The sequence below is a fragment of the Tachysurus vachellii genome, chromosome 25 (assembly GCF_030014155.1).
Source record: "Tachysurus vachellii isolate PV-2020 chromosome 25, HZAU_Pvac_v1, whole genome shotgun sequence".
NCBI classification, from domain to species: Eukaryota; Metazoa; Chordata; class Actinopteri; order Siluriformes; family Bagridae; genus Tachysurus; species Tachysurus vachellii.
Window position 1 is genome coordinate 234999 of NC_083484.1, and position 15002 is coordinate 250000.

Below are 15002 nucleotides of genomic sequence, written 5' to 3' on the forward strand. Positions count from 1 at the left end.
CATGTCTGAGGATTTACAGGAGGTGTGAATGAAAGATGACGTTGGTGATGGGACACTGCGGAGTTGAGTTACACACAGCCTGAGCTTTGTGAGCAGAAAGGAGCAGACAGGAAGTGTGGAAGGTGTTGAGGTGTAAAGCCCTAATGTGCTGCTGCTGCAGTAGGTTCTGAATTCCTCCTGACGAGTCATTTGATTTATTTCTGGGACCAGCGATTAAGGAGCCATGTTTGTTCTTGTGACTCAGACAGGGACAAACTATTTCTACAGCATCCAGAGGAGACAGATGCGCTCTCTCTCTCTCTCTCTCTCTCTCTCTCTCTCGCTCTCTCTTTCTTTCTCTCTCTCTCTCTCTCTCTCTCTCTCTCTCTCGCTCTCTCTTTCTCTCTCTCTTGCTCTCTCTCTCTCTCTCTCTCTCTCTCTCTCTCTCTCTCTCTCTCTCTTTCTCTCTCGCTCTCTCTCTCGCTCTCTCTTTATCTCTCTCTCTCCCTCTCTCTCTCTCTCTCTCTCTCTCTCTCTCTCTCCCGCTCTCTCTCTCTCTCTCTCTCTCTCTCTCTCTCTCTCTCTCTCTCTCTCTCTCTCTCTCTCTCTCTCTCTCTCTCTCTCTCTCTCTCTCTCTCTCTCTAGCGCATGTGTCCTGATGTGGACTCTGATGTTCTGCTGGATCAGGTCTTCATACACATGTTCATGTTGATGCAGCACTGTGTATTTTACAGCATGTCTGGGCCTGTAATGCTTGTGGCTCATGTCAGTAGGTCAGAGTTCTTCAGCTCTTCCACATGAGGCAGCTGAGCTGAAGGCTATGTCATTCCCCAGCATGCCTAAGCCTGAGTGAGCGTTTGTCACTGCGTGTCTTTTAGCAACATGTTCAGGGTTTTTGTTCTGCTGGAATGAATAACATTCTTTACATCTTCAGCTCACAGGAAGAGCAGAAACTTCAGTTTTATTGACGCTTGTTTGTAGAATTCTGGATTGCGATTGATCAGAAGCTGTTAGTTTTTATGGCAGAAGCTCCTACAAAAATGTGTGTGTGTGTGTGTATTTATGATGTGGTGAAGGAGTCTCCAGTGTGAGCTCTGTGTACCAGTCAGAGGTGAAGATGGAAGTTCTCCACATCTTCAGGACAGAGGAGTTTACACTTCTTTACAGTTTCTCAGTAATTTGACAAGCTGAGATTTATTTTTTGTCTTGTTAACGTTGAGAGAGAATAAAGAGAGAATAAAGAGAGAATAAAGAGAGAATAAAGAGAGAATAAAGAGAGACTGCTGTGAGGATTATTTATGTTCTGACTGAGAACAGGACCGTGGGGACGTGCTGTAAATAAACAAGGTGTTCACAGTAAATGGCTTCTCTCTGGGTTTTACTGAAACATTGTGTTTGTCATTTGACATTTTCTTTCATTTATTATGGAGCCAAAAAATGTCTTTAAAACTCTCTGCTTTCTTTATTCACCTCAGAAGTCTGGAGACATTCAGATGCTCTTTAGTTGTGGAACTGTAAATGTTCTGTGTAGAAGTGTTTGTTGATCAGACAGGCTTCTGAGGAGGACTCTTTCTGGAAGGGAAGAACCTTTAAGAAGCCTTCAAAGAAGTCTAAAGCAGCAGCAGCCTGACGCTCCGCCCTCGGGCTCGGCTCCGCCCTCGGGCTCGGCTCCGCCCTCGGGCTCGGCTCCGCCCTCGGGCTCGGCTCCGCCCTCGGGCTCGGCTCGGCCCAAGCTGAAGTGAAGGTTCTGGAACAGACGGATCTGTACTTCACATTTCTGCTCAGTTGATTTAAAAGTGATGTCGTTAAAGTCATGAGTCGTAAAAAGCAGCGTTTGTCACCATTAATAACAACACGGCGTCTAATCCTGACATTCGTTTCTGAAAAGCTGAATTTAATAAATCAGTTGTAGATGATTGGCTCTGATCTGTCTGTCACACAGCTGACGGTGGAGACCTTTCACACGTACGCTGTGATTTTCTCTTCACAGAAACACGATATAAATAAACTGGAGATGTTTTTTTATAACACATCTGAACAAAGCACAGTTTAATAACAGCTATAATGTTTATATCATTTCCTCCATTTTAAATTCATCTCATGGTGCTTTATAACAAACACAAAGAAAGGTGAAAAGAGTAATAATGTAAATAACAGCAAAAAATAATATTAAAGATAAGATCATAAATATGTAAGAAATAAAGAACAGGAACATTTTATTAAAATTAATTTATCCTCTAAATATTTATAATAGTAATAAAGCAAATGTTTTCATTCGAAAGTGGAAGAATAGATTTGAGCAGGTGAGAGACGATACTGATGATGATGATGGTAATAATGATGATGAAGATGATGGTGATCCCAGTGATTATGGTGTGGTAATGATGCTGATGATGATGACGATGAAGATGGTGGTGATGATGGTGGTTGTGGTGTGGTAATAATGATGACGCTGATGATGATGGTGATGACGATGAAGATGGTGGTGATGATGGAGTCTGATGAAAGTTTTTTGGTCTTTTCCTGATCTTTGTTGCATTGAAACAAAAAACAAAAATCATAATATTTAATATTGTAATGTTAATTAAAAATGTAGGTTTTTATAAACTTTTAATATCTGTAGTGTAATGGGATGATTGTGTGAAGGACAGGAAGTGTTCGATTCTGTCAGTTCATCATCATCATCATCATCATTGAGTCTCTAAGTGATGAGTTTCTGTCCATCAGAGCGCGTGTGTGTGTGTGAGAGAGAGAGAGAGAGAGAGAGAGAGAGAGAGAGAGAGAGTGTGTGTGTGTGAGGAGGGTGTGTGTGAGGAGGGTGTGTGTGTGTGAGGAGTGTATGTGTGTGTGTGTGTGAGAGGAGTGTGTGTGTGTGTGTGAGAGGAGTGTGTGTGTGTGAGGAGGGTGTGTGTGAGGATGGTATGTGTGAGGAGTGTGTGTGTGTGTGTGTGAGGAGTGTGTGTGTGTGTGTGTGTGTGTGTGTGTGTGTGAGGAGTGAGTGTGTGTGTGTGAGGAGTGAGTGTGTGTGTGTGAGGAGTGAGTGTGTGTGTGTGAGGAGTGAGTGTGTGTGTGTGAGGAGTGAGTGTGTGTGTGTGAGGAGTGAGTGTGTGTGTGTGAGGAGTGTGTGTGTGTGTGAGGAGTGAGTGTGTGTGTGTGAGGAGTGAGTGTGTGTGTGTGAGGAGGGTGTGTGTGTGTGAGGAGGGTGTGTGTGTGTGAGGAGTGTGTGAGGAGTGTGTGTGAGGAGTGTGTGTGTGTGTGAGGAGTGTGTGTGTGTGTGAGGAGTGTGTGTGTGTGTGTGAGGAGTGTGTGTGTGAGGAGTGTGTGTGTGAGGAGTGTGTGTGTGTGTGTGTGTGAGGAGTGTGTGTGTGTGTGTGTGTGAGGAGTGTGTGTGTGTGAGGAGTGTGTGTGTGTGTGTGTGTGTGAGGAGTGTGTGTGTGTGTGTGTGAGGAGTGTGTGTGTGTGTGTGAGGAGTGTGTGTGTGTGTGTGTGTGTGTGTTTTTTCCTGTGTACTGAACATGAGCGTGGGCTCTGACACTTGTCTGAAGTTCTGCTGTTATTTGGTGTAATGGAGGAGGAAGAACAGTAATGGTGTGTAATCTGACGCAGCCCCAGAGCCTCTTGGGAAATCACGCTGCTGTTAACGGCGTGCTGAGGGACTTCCTGCCATCAGCTCGCTGTAAATGCAGATGAATGTTCTCTCCTCTGGTTCGTGTGGTTCCTGCATCTGTGTGGTTAGTTTTCACACCGAGTGAGAGGAGAAACATCACACTGCTGTAATCTGGCCCAGGATCCCACAGCAGATGCTCCACCATGGCAGCCGTCCACGTCTCCTACAGGATGTGAGTGATGGAGGGTCACGTTCAGGTCACTGCTCACTGTCTGCTTCAGAGTCACAGAACCCACACCAAGAACCGGGCTGAGATGTGAGGACCAAGCAGATGATGTTCTGATGAAGGCAATCTGAGTCTCAACAATCATCTTCTCCTTCATGAGATCTGAGGACCAAATAAACCTCATCACACTTTCTAAAGGAGTCTGAGAGAATTCTAAATAAAAACCTGATGGTTTTTTCTCTCTCTCTCTCTCTCTCTCTCTCTCTCTCTCTCTCTTCACTACACTCACTATTCACCACCACAGTGAATCATCTGTCTCCACCTAACTCTATCCTCATCATCCTCGACACACACACCAGTTACCTTCATGTCCACATTTAACACATCCATACGTCTTCTCTTTGTCCTTCCTCTTGACCTCTGACCTGCAGCTCCATCTCCAACATCCTTCTACCAATATAACCATCTCCCTCCTCTTTACATGTCCAAACCATCTCAATCTAGTCTCTTTGTCCCTGTCCCCAAAACAGCCAACCTGAGCTGTCCCTCTGATGTGCTCATTCCTAATCCTGTCCATCCTCATCACTCCTAAAGAGAACCTCAACATCCTCATCTCTGCCTCATGTCTTTTCCTCACTGCTACAGTCTGTAACCCATACAGCAGAGCTGCTCTCACTCTTCTGTCACACACACACACATACACACACACATACACACACACATACACACACACACACACACACACACACACACACACACACACAGCTTCGGTTCCTGTAGACTGACAAATCCGAGAACTCTTCATGGTTGTAGATTTGTAGAGGAGCTCCATAAGCTCCATGAGCTCCAGAGATGAAGCTCTGTAACTCCTTGATGAAGAACCCTGACAGGTTCTGTGTGATTTCTGATAAAAGACACAGTTGATTTGAAAGAGTTGCTCAACGTCTCCCACACGTCCAGTCACATGCTGATGTTTGCACACAGGAACTCATGTTTATTTCAGCAGAAACGTCTTTTGAGGTTTTTTTGTCAGCATTTTCAGTTTTAATTCATGAGGCGTCTGTCAGCTGTACATGTAAAACCCTGATGCTCTTAAAGCCTCCGTCTGATTTCATGTGGTTTCCTGTTTTTTCCTTCAGAAGTTTACGTTCCTCTTATTGTTGTCTTTAACGTGACCTTCACCTGTCATTCCTTCTTCATTACAGAAGGTTTCTGACCCTTTTCATTAAGCCTGTGATCTGGTCTGCGGCTGCTGCAGGATTTTTACCACGTCGTGTTTCCTCTTTCTCCGTGTTGGACATTTGTTGCATAATTTATTTAGTGATTTTCATGAAGTTCACGCTACACGGCTGTCAGCTGTGAAGAAGTTCATGCTGCACATCCATGCAAATGTTACTGACTGTTTTTCCTCCAGCTTTTATTCAAACCTGGAACTTTGACGTGTGATTTGACTTGTTTTCTGTTTTCCATCTGATCTTTATGTAAACTTATTTAACTTCAGCAGCATTTATTTAGTCGCCTGATCGTCTCACAGCATGGATAAAGCCTTACTAGATAATAACAATAGCACTCACATTACCTTGGTGAATCTACCCAGGGACGTGTATGTGGTGTATCACCTCCATCATCTCCTGCATTGGTTAATAGAGATCATTTTTTAATATCAGTTGATTGTGGCAACAACTAAACTTCAAATGATCATTAACATTAGAAGAGTTCTTCTTCACTCTGGCTCTGAATAATGACGTGCACACGCACACACACACACACACACACACGCACACACGCACACACACACACGCACAGTTTATTGTTTCCATGATGTAGATTATTGATCTTGAATGTTCTGTGTTACTGAACTCTAAACAATAAATCGATGAGATTTAATGTGTTTAATGGTCCTTATTTATAATCTTTTATTATTTCAATTTGAAGTGTCCTGGACTGATGTCAGCACGTCTGTGTGTGTGTGTGTGTGTGTGTGTGTGTGCAGCGTATTGGTTATGTACTAATCTCTCTGATGCACTGGTGAGGAAGATAATAGCAGCTAATCTGTGTGTTGTTGTGTTTTTTCTGCTCAGGACCCGGCGGGAATCTTTGAGCTGGTTGAACTTGTGGGAAATGGAACATATGGCCAAGTGTACAAGGTAAGTGCCCTTAGTAGGGTTAATTTAATCCCCTGTAAGAGTGCAGGATTTGTGAGATGATCATGTTACAACCAGTTCAGAGACAGTTTCGTGTTATTACCCTTCTGCTGCTTTAAGGTTTTTCTCACTTGAGAAAGTCTAGCGAGCGAGTGGGACGTGTGAGGCGTCGTGTTGGACGTGTGGAATGCTGCGGCGTGTTGAGACCCGTGAATCTCTCAACAATCCTCTTCTCTTCTTCTGTGATCCTCCTACAATCAGGACAATCTGTTTCTCATGTGCAGATAAAATACTTTCTCCTGAACGTCTCCGCTGACCTGCTCACGACTGTGACGTGTTCATTAGTTACGTTCTTCTCAGCCTGTTTTCTTCCCTTTATTGTTCAGGATTTTAATAAAAGACCCAGTTTTTCTACAGCAATCATGTCTGTGGATCTGAATTCTGCCCTGTTTGTGTTATTGGCTCATAAAATGGGGCGGAGCGAAGGGTCTGTTACATGACTGACAGGAGACACAGAACACAGCGTTTAGGAGTTTTCTTCTGCATTGTTCAGATAGTTTAGATTCAGGAAACGGTGCTAAAATCTCCCAGGAACACATTCAGTATTTTAGTCAGAAATAATTGTGATGTTTCGGTTTTGTTGTGAGAAGTTAGCAGTTGTGCGTCACTCTGATGTCACGTGGAAACTGTTCATGTTGTTGTTGTTACTCAGGAGTTTATATGAGGAAATAAAACTGAATGAGATTAGTGATAAATTCAGTGAAGAAATTGGAACAAACGCTGGACTTAAAGTCCCAGAATGCACTGCAGCTATAGAACATAAATATAGATACGATCACTGCATCTCTCTTTAGGTGGAGTTACATTGAGAGAAATCTCTCTGCACCTCTAACAGCACAGCATTGTGGGTAATGTTGAAAACTGTCCGTGATGTCGGATTAATACGTTCCTCAGAATATTTTGAGATTATTAGCGATAGTAAGGGTGATGTTCCTCTTCTTTCTGCTCCAGCATCACTGCCTGGTTCCTCAGACTGACAGCATCGACCAGATTCTAAGTTTAGGTCTTTACTGATGTGTATCAGGTGACTAATTTGTAAAAGTGGACTTGTGTAAAGCTGTAATGTGAACCGTCACTGCAGCACTGGAGCTGTGCTGCTGAGAGCATGGACTTGTGTAGGATTTAAACAAATCTGCAGGAACAGAGAACGATGGAGGATGGGTTTGATCCAGCAGAGAGAACGACAGAGAGCTCGCTGGGTTTCACAAGTTATTTCAGATGACATTGACCCATTTCTGTAACAGTGACACTCCAGAGAGCATCGACTCACTGTATGGCCCGGGATTATGAAACTGTGGCTTTAATTAGACTCTAACCAGAGTCAGGATGTGTGTGTATAGTGTGTGTGTGTGTGTGTAGTGTTGTTGTGTGTGTGTAGTGTGTATAGTGTATCTAGTGTGTGTTTAGTGTGTGTGTGTAGCGTATCAAGTGTATTGTGTGTGGTGTATCTAGTGTGTGTGTCTGTGTGTGTAGTGCATCTGTGTGTGTGTGGTGTATCTAATGTGTGTGAAGTGTATCTTGTGTGAAGTGTATGTATTGTGTGTGTAGTGTGTGTTTGTGTGTGTGTGAAGTGTATCTTGTGTGAAGTGTATGTATTGTGTGTGTAGTGTGTGTTTGTGTGTGTGTGAAGTGTATCTAGTGTGTGTGTGAAGTGTATCTAGTGTGTGTGTGAAGTGTATCTAGTGTGTGTGTGAAGTGTATCTAGTGTGTGTGTGAAGTGTATCTAGTGTGTGTGTGTGAAGTGTATCTAGTGTGTGTGTGTGAAGTGTATCTAGTGTGTGTGTGTGAAGTGTATCTAGTGTGTGTGTGTGTGTGTAGTGTATCTAGTGTGTGTGTGTGAAGTGTATCTAGTGTGTGTGTGTGAAGTGTATCTAGTGTGTGTGTGTGTGTGTGTAGTGTATCTAGTGTGTGTGTGTGTAGTGTATATGAAGTGTATGTATTGTGTGTGAAGTGTATCTAGTGTGTGTGAAGTGTATCTAGTGTGTGTGTATCTAGTGTGTGTGTGTGTGTAGTGTGTGTATGAAGTGTATCTAGTGTGTGTGTGTAGTGTGTATGAAGTGTATGTATTGTGTGTGTGTAGTGTGTGTGTGTGTGAAGTGTATCTAGTGTGTGTGTGTAGTGTATCTAGTGTGTGTGTGTGTGTGTGTGTAGTGTGTATGAAGTGTATGTATTGTGTGTGTGTGTGTAGTGTGTACTGTGTGCATGAAGTCTGATGTAAAAATGTCTATAGCAGAAGGTTTTTTTTCCATCATTTAAATGAGGACAAGAAGAACTGCAGCAGAACAGAATTCAGTCCATCTGTAAAATATGTGTTCGAGACGAAAGATGAGAAGGAGGCAGTTGAGATGTGGTAATATTACACCTTTATTACAACGATGGGTTACAGAAAATACTTACAGGGCACAGGCAGAGGGAGAGGCAGAGAGAGAGGCAGAGAGAGAGGCAGAGAGAGAGGCAGAGAGAGAGGCAGAGAGAGAGGCAGAGGGAGAGGCAGAGGGAGAGGCAGAGGGAGAGGCAGAGGGAGAGACAGAGGAGACACAGAGAGAGAGACACAGAGAGAAGAGGCAGAGAGAGACACAGAGAGAGACAGAGAGACACACAGAGAGACACACAGAGAGAGACACAGAGAGAGACTGAGAGGAGACAGAGAGAATAAATGAACGTCAGCAGCCTCTGTTCTGTTCATCTCTAAGATTTAACGTTAAATTCAAAACATTTCCCTTCAATAACGAGAGATTTGTGAGCTCAGAATTCTTTAGGGTTTTAACAGGATGATTAAACAGTGTCACAACCAGAATGTCTCATTTGTGCTGTTGTTTAAATTCCATCAGCCAGAAGAACAGAAGATTCTCTTTAATGTAAACTGAGTGATGCGACATGAGAGTTTTTACTCTGCATTAAAGCTGCAGCTGGTCATTAAGATCTGAATCACAGACAGAAGATGGGAGAATTCACCAGAATCAGAGCTGATAAATGATGGAATGGGTTTTAGAACAATGTCACAGTGACAATGGTGTCAGAAGGCTTTCAGCGATTCTCTGTGACGTTCCTCACTAAGTCTCAGAGCCTCAGTGCTGACAGTAAGAGTGTTTGTGCTCCGAGCTCACTGGTGTGTTGCACTAGTGTGTATGAGTGGAACCTGCTGTGTTCTCCAGCTCCATGTGCTTCTGTAGACCGACTGAGTGACGTGGTCTCAGGCTTGTGTTGTGTGTTCTAGGTTGCGGTGGGATTTTTTTGTATTGTGTTTTTTTTTTTTGCAGGCTGTTAAATCTGAGCCAAAGGACAGAGATGATGTTCTGCAGAAGTTCCATCAATCCTTGAAACCTGTTTATATTGATATAATCTCCTCAGCATGATTTAGCTTTTTCACTTCACAAAGGTTTGTTTAGATATTTTATGTGTAAGAATGATCTATGAGGAAAGCTTCAGGAAATGCTTTATTGCCCTTGGGTTTGTTTAATTATAATGTACAATGTGAAAAATACGTTCAGACTTCATCTACATGTCAATGCTGTAGTTGTGGAATGCTGTCTGTTGTCCCAGAGATCTAGTAGAAGCTGTGTATTTTATATCTAATAGTAACTTTCTCTGTACGATTTAACTTACTGTTTCTTTATTAGATGATTCCTGAGTGAGGAGTAAAATCTGTCATAGTTGCTTTGCTCAAGTGATTCTAACAACTCCATGAATTCGGATCAGTATTGAGCTCGTGTAGAGAAGCACGAGTTCTGATCACATCACTGAGATCAGATTTGTTTCTGATGTCAGACAAGTTTACAGAGGAGGAATTATTAATTGCGAGTAAACATCTCTCTGTCTGAAATTTTTTTTTCCTATAACCATAAGTCAGTGATGACATGTTAGCAGTTAACGTGTAAATGAGAGACAGTTTTAATTTTTTGCTCATTTGAAAAGTTTGGAATGAAACCTGATCTAATTTGGACTGATTATCTAATTAACCACATTGAGCTTATTTTAGCAGAGTTAATTTAGCGCAATGTTCCTCTCAACTAGGGAGAGAAAGGAAGGTAAATATTCATCTAACATCAAGGGAGATCTCCTGTTAACACTGTGTGCTCAAATCCCCATCACTGTGCTGATCCAGATTAGACACACTGGCAAGATTTAGCAGTAATGAGACGTTGTCCTGTCACAGTGAAGTGGGTTTTTGGTGATCTGGTTCAGGGTCTCAAAGTAATTAGACACTCCTGGCTGGCTCGCTAAAAACCTAAGGTTTCTTGGAGACTTCAGAGGGAATACACTTTGAGATTCAGTCAAACATGTATCCAGAATCCAGAATTCACAGATTAATGTACATTTGAACTAAATAGAATTTAAATGTGGATAATTGATCCTGAGTTACACGACAAACAAACTGCGTTTCCCTAAAGGTTCTGGTCCACAGTGAAACATGCTGAATATCCGATCCTCACCATCTCACATTTTTGATCACATACTTAGCATAATCACTTTTACAAGGTAGAAATTCACCCATACATTATATTAAAACAATAAGTTCAGATAACATCTGTGTGAATTCTGCTATGTTGGAATTGTTGAGGTCACATGACTCGTATAATCTGCGTTATCAACATGAAAATGGTGCGTTCGGATTTATTTATTTAAAATTTTTATCTCCAAACAGACGACATTAATTCGACCAGTTGATCTCTCTGTTCTGCTACATAACCAGCTGTGACCAATCAACAGCCTGCTTGACTCTGCATTATTGTGATTGTACGTGGTGTAGATGAAGTGAACACAGTGATGAGGTTCAGCGTTTCTTATCTGTTCTGATCTGCTGCCTTGTTTAGTCAGAGGAACATGGAGGTTTTGTGGTCGAGCTCTAACAGCTGTAATAGTTTTGAGTGAAAAGTTTGTGACGTCGAGCCTCCGTTTGTCAGATCACTGATTCCTGAGTAACAGAAATTACAGAGTACTGATTTTCCTTAAATATACATCCAGTTTAATAGCAGATAAACTTTCAGAAATCCAGAGTTTGGGTTTGCTAGATTTTGAAAATATTGATATAATATTGAAAACTATTAGCAGGATGTCAACAGAATGGTTTTTGTCATCAGGGACAGAAGATGAGGCAGGTTTCTGGGTCAGAGCAAACCTTTATTCATGACGTTCAGCCTTTCCACTGCTAGTGTCTGGGACTCTCAGATCTCATCTTTAATTTCATCATTTCACTTTAAATGTGAACACGCCGTATCTTTAAACCACACTAGAGATATAAAGCACACAGAACCTCTGAGTTGTCTTTGCACTGTGTGTAAAGTGTAAAAGGGCTGTAATGATGTTGGAGATGTGAGAGCAGGATGTTGTTTAGTGCATGAACACAGCCTTCGACATCTGCAGCGTCGCGTTTCAGCTCAGTGAGTGGATCTGAATGAGCAGGTTGTGATTTTCTTGCTGTGTCCTTGCAGAGATCCCTCATGGCTCTTTTACTGATGCTGCGCCATCTTGGGAGGCTGAGCAGAGCCATTAAAAAGGTGTCCTGTGTGAGGGAGAGATGGATTTTGGGTCAGGATGTGCTTGTGCAGTGAGGCAGTAAGACTGAGCTCCTGTACGCTGCATTTCAGCTTCAGTAGTGGGAACGAGACCACGTGGATAACATGGAGATGGCAGACTGTCTCACTGCAGTCACTTCTCTTCACCTGAATGCTTTTAAAGAGATTTTTTTTTTTCTTTCTTGAACGCTCCAGAGCTCAGAGAAAAGAAGAATAACTCCTCTGTCCTGAAGATGGCTCTGACTGTTCCACTGCTCCGACTCAGGATAAATCATCTCAAGTGTTAAATACACTGATCTCATTCCAGACAATATCTCCATATCAACTAATATTGATCTGTTTATTATCAGTGGAGCTTGAGCTGTACATGTGAATGAGCTGTTACTATAGAAACCGTAACCTCTTAGAGGTTTATCATTAATATAAAGCTGTATGAATGTAATGAGCAGGTAACAGTGATGATATTAATATTAGTGATAATGGTGATGAGTCGAATCTCTGTAATAACTGGAACAGACTCTTCAGCAGGAAGCTCAGGTTTGATGGAGTAAGATTTTCACTCATGTAGGTCAGAAACCCTGGAGCTCTGAAACAAATTCTCGTGTCATTTTGTCACTTTTCTGTTGGATTGTTTGAAACTGTGGCGTACAGACAGGACGCTGAGAGACACTAAACCTCTCACCTCGTTTGGTAGAGTAAAGACAGATATGAGAGGGTCAGTGTGGGTCGCGTGTCTCTGCAGACAGACAAGCTCGTCTGGTTAGAGTGTGAAAATCCTCAGCATCCTCCGCCCACCGAGCCTGTTGCTAGGATACAGCAAGGAAGGTGATGTGGGTATTTATTCTGACTAAGTGGCACAGCAATGGAATAACTTCCTGTTTGACACAAATCATGTTTCAGGTATCTTTGAGGGAATTGTTGCCTGCACAAAAGTATTTAATTGTACAAGATTGTTTTAAATGGAGATGTTCGTGTGGCTCGGGTCGAGAAGATGCAGCCAGGAACAGATGTGGTGATGAAATCTCACGGCAACGTCTCAAGAGTTCTGGAGCAAAAATCTCTACACGTCTCTCACTGCTAATCTTCTGTTGAATGTCACACTCAGATATTCTGATCATTTTATTTCATTCTATCATGATGTTGAAGTGTGTGAGGAGAGCTGCAGGGCTTGTGACTATCGCACTCCAACACACTTCCTCTGTTACAGCATGAACTAGTCATCATTTAATTCTGTAATTCAGTCTCTACTACAGATCTGTAACTTCAGCCTGAGTTTAAAATGAGTTTTAATCATTTAGTTACATTTACAACGTGTCATTAATGTGCCAGGAACCTTCTGTAACCTGCGCTGATGAGCAGCCAGTCGCATGTACACACGACTCGGTTTGGGTTAAAATAAATATTATTACAGCTCCACCCACAGAAAACCAAATTAGAACCAGATGTTTTAGCCCCTCCCACCTCAGACTAACTCAGTTTAGCCCCTCCCACCTCAGACTAACTCAGTTTAGCCCCTCCTACCTCAGACTAACTCAGTTTAGCCCCTCCTACCTCAGACTAATTCAGTTTAGCCCCTCCCACCTCAGACTAACTCAGTTTAGCCCCTCCCACCTCAGACTAACTCAGTTTAGCCCCTCCTACCTCAGACTAACTCAGTTTAGCCCCTCCTACCTCAGACTAATTCAGTTTAGCCCCTCCTACCTCAGACTAACTCAGTTTAGCCCCTCCCACCTCAGACTAACTCAGTTTAGCCCCTCCTACCTCAGACTAACTCAGTTTAGCCCCTCCTACCTCAGACTAACTCAGTTTAGCCCCTCCTACCTCAAGCCAGCTCAATATATCCACCCCTAAAACCAGTTCCATCACCATACCCACCTATAATACCCCATTTTGGCTCCACTCAAATTAAACTGGTAAATTATTCAGAATTATTTATTACTTGTAAATGTATTAATTTTCTTTTTTGATTATTTTTAAATTCTGTGCATTTACAGCTAATAAACATTTTCTAAAAGATGCAGATGTTCTGTGGATGTGTGTGTGGTTGTGTGTCTGGGTGTGTTTGTGTCTGGGTGTGTGTATGTGTGTATATATGTGTGTGTCTGTGTGTGTGTGTGTGTGTGTATATATGTGTGTGTCTGTGTGTGTGTGTGTGTGTGTATATATGTGTGTGTCTGTGTGGTAAATAAGGTTTGATCTGAAGTGTCTCATCTTTGACATTTTTGGAATCTCTAGCTTGTGGGCTGCTGATCATTCAGAGGAGAAACCTTCTCAGATGTTCTCACAGTTAGCTGCTCTGACAGCTGGATATCAGATGAACTTTAACGGTTGTGTGTCACAGTTTGGAGTGTGGATCTGTTCTGATTCAGATGTCTGCTGTTCATGTGGATTTCGGATGTCGTGTAAACGTGGAGTCTGTGTTTAGTCACTTCGTGGCTTCTTCTGAGCGATGAATATGCGACCTGTGGTTAGATATATCTGAAAGTGTGAAATAGTGGGTGGAGTTTATGCAAATGAGCTCTGTACATCAGTGTGCTTACCTGCAGTCAGGACTGAAAACAAAACATTTGATGAGCCAATCATTGTCACTGTGAGAGCTGAACTCATCACAGCCACACCTTCCTCACATCAGCACCTGTCTCAGCTCAGGTGATGGATCTCAGTGGCGTACGTGAGGTCAGCTTTGGTTCTGACCCGGTGCTCAGTGACAGAGACAGAAACCTGGTCTGAACTTGGCACCAGCACTTCCTGTCCACGGTCCTGCAGCTCCAGCGTTCTCCACGTTCCTCACAGCAGAGACGAGACTCTCTAACAGCACATACTTCATGATGTGGGCCTGGTTTAGTTATTTTGGGATGTTATTGGTTTTTATTTGTTGCTGCTGGTCAGCTCTTATATAACAGTCATGTTCTCCAGAGACGCTCATGTGCTCTAGCTTCTTTTTTACACAGAAGTGTAAACAAACTGATTATTTGAATCTATTTTAGAATTTTTTTTGATGATGATGCTCTCTATCTATTCCCCCCCCCCCCCAATCTCTCTCTCTCTCTCTCTCCATCTCTCTCTCTCTCTCTGTAGGGCCGCCATGTCAAGACAGGCCAGCTTGCTGCAATCAAGGTCATGGACGTCACAGGGGTAAGCAAAAATATATTTCTCCACCACTGCGCTCTCTCTCTCTCTCTCTCTCTCTCTCTCTCTCCCCCTCTCCCTCCCCCCCTCTCTATCTCCCCCCCCTCCCCCTCTCCCTATATATTTCTCCATGCTATATTTCTCCATTATAGAATAAACATACACACAATTGACGTATTTCTGATTTAAAATGGAAAACAATTTTGCAGGAAGAAAAACTGCACAAATTCCTCAAAAATACCTAATGGAAGCTTACAGATTCAAAGTAGCAACATTTCTGTATGTGTGTGTGTGTGTGTGTGTGTGTGTGTGTGTGTGTGTGTTTTCTGGCAGGATGAGGA

The 15002-nt window shown here is 42.7% G+C and overlaps 1 protein-coding gene across 6 annotated transcripts in view; it reads left to right on the forward strand.

The window, feature by feature from the left end:
* The window catches only part of tnikb (TRAF2 and NCK interacting kinase b), a 50403-nt gene that overhangs the window by 2718 nt on the left and 32683 nt on the right, over positions 1–15002 (forward strand). For all 6 annotated transcript variants that reach the window (XM_060861812.1, XM_060861808.1, XM_060861810.1 and 3 more), the window contains exons 2-4: positions 5894–5959; positions 14611–14667; positions 14995–15002. The exon at positions 14995–15002 is cut by the window's right edge and continues 118 nt beyond it. In XM_060861812.1, coding sequence (XP_060717795.1) covers positions 5894–5959; positions 14611–14667; positions 14995–15002 — 131 coding nt within the window. The remainder of the gene's footprint in view (positions 1–5893; positions 5960–14610; positions 14668–14994) is intronic.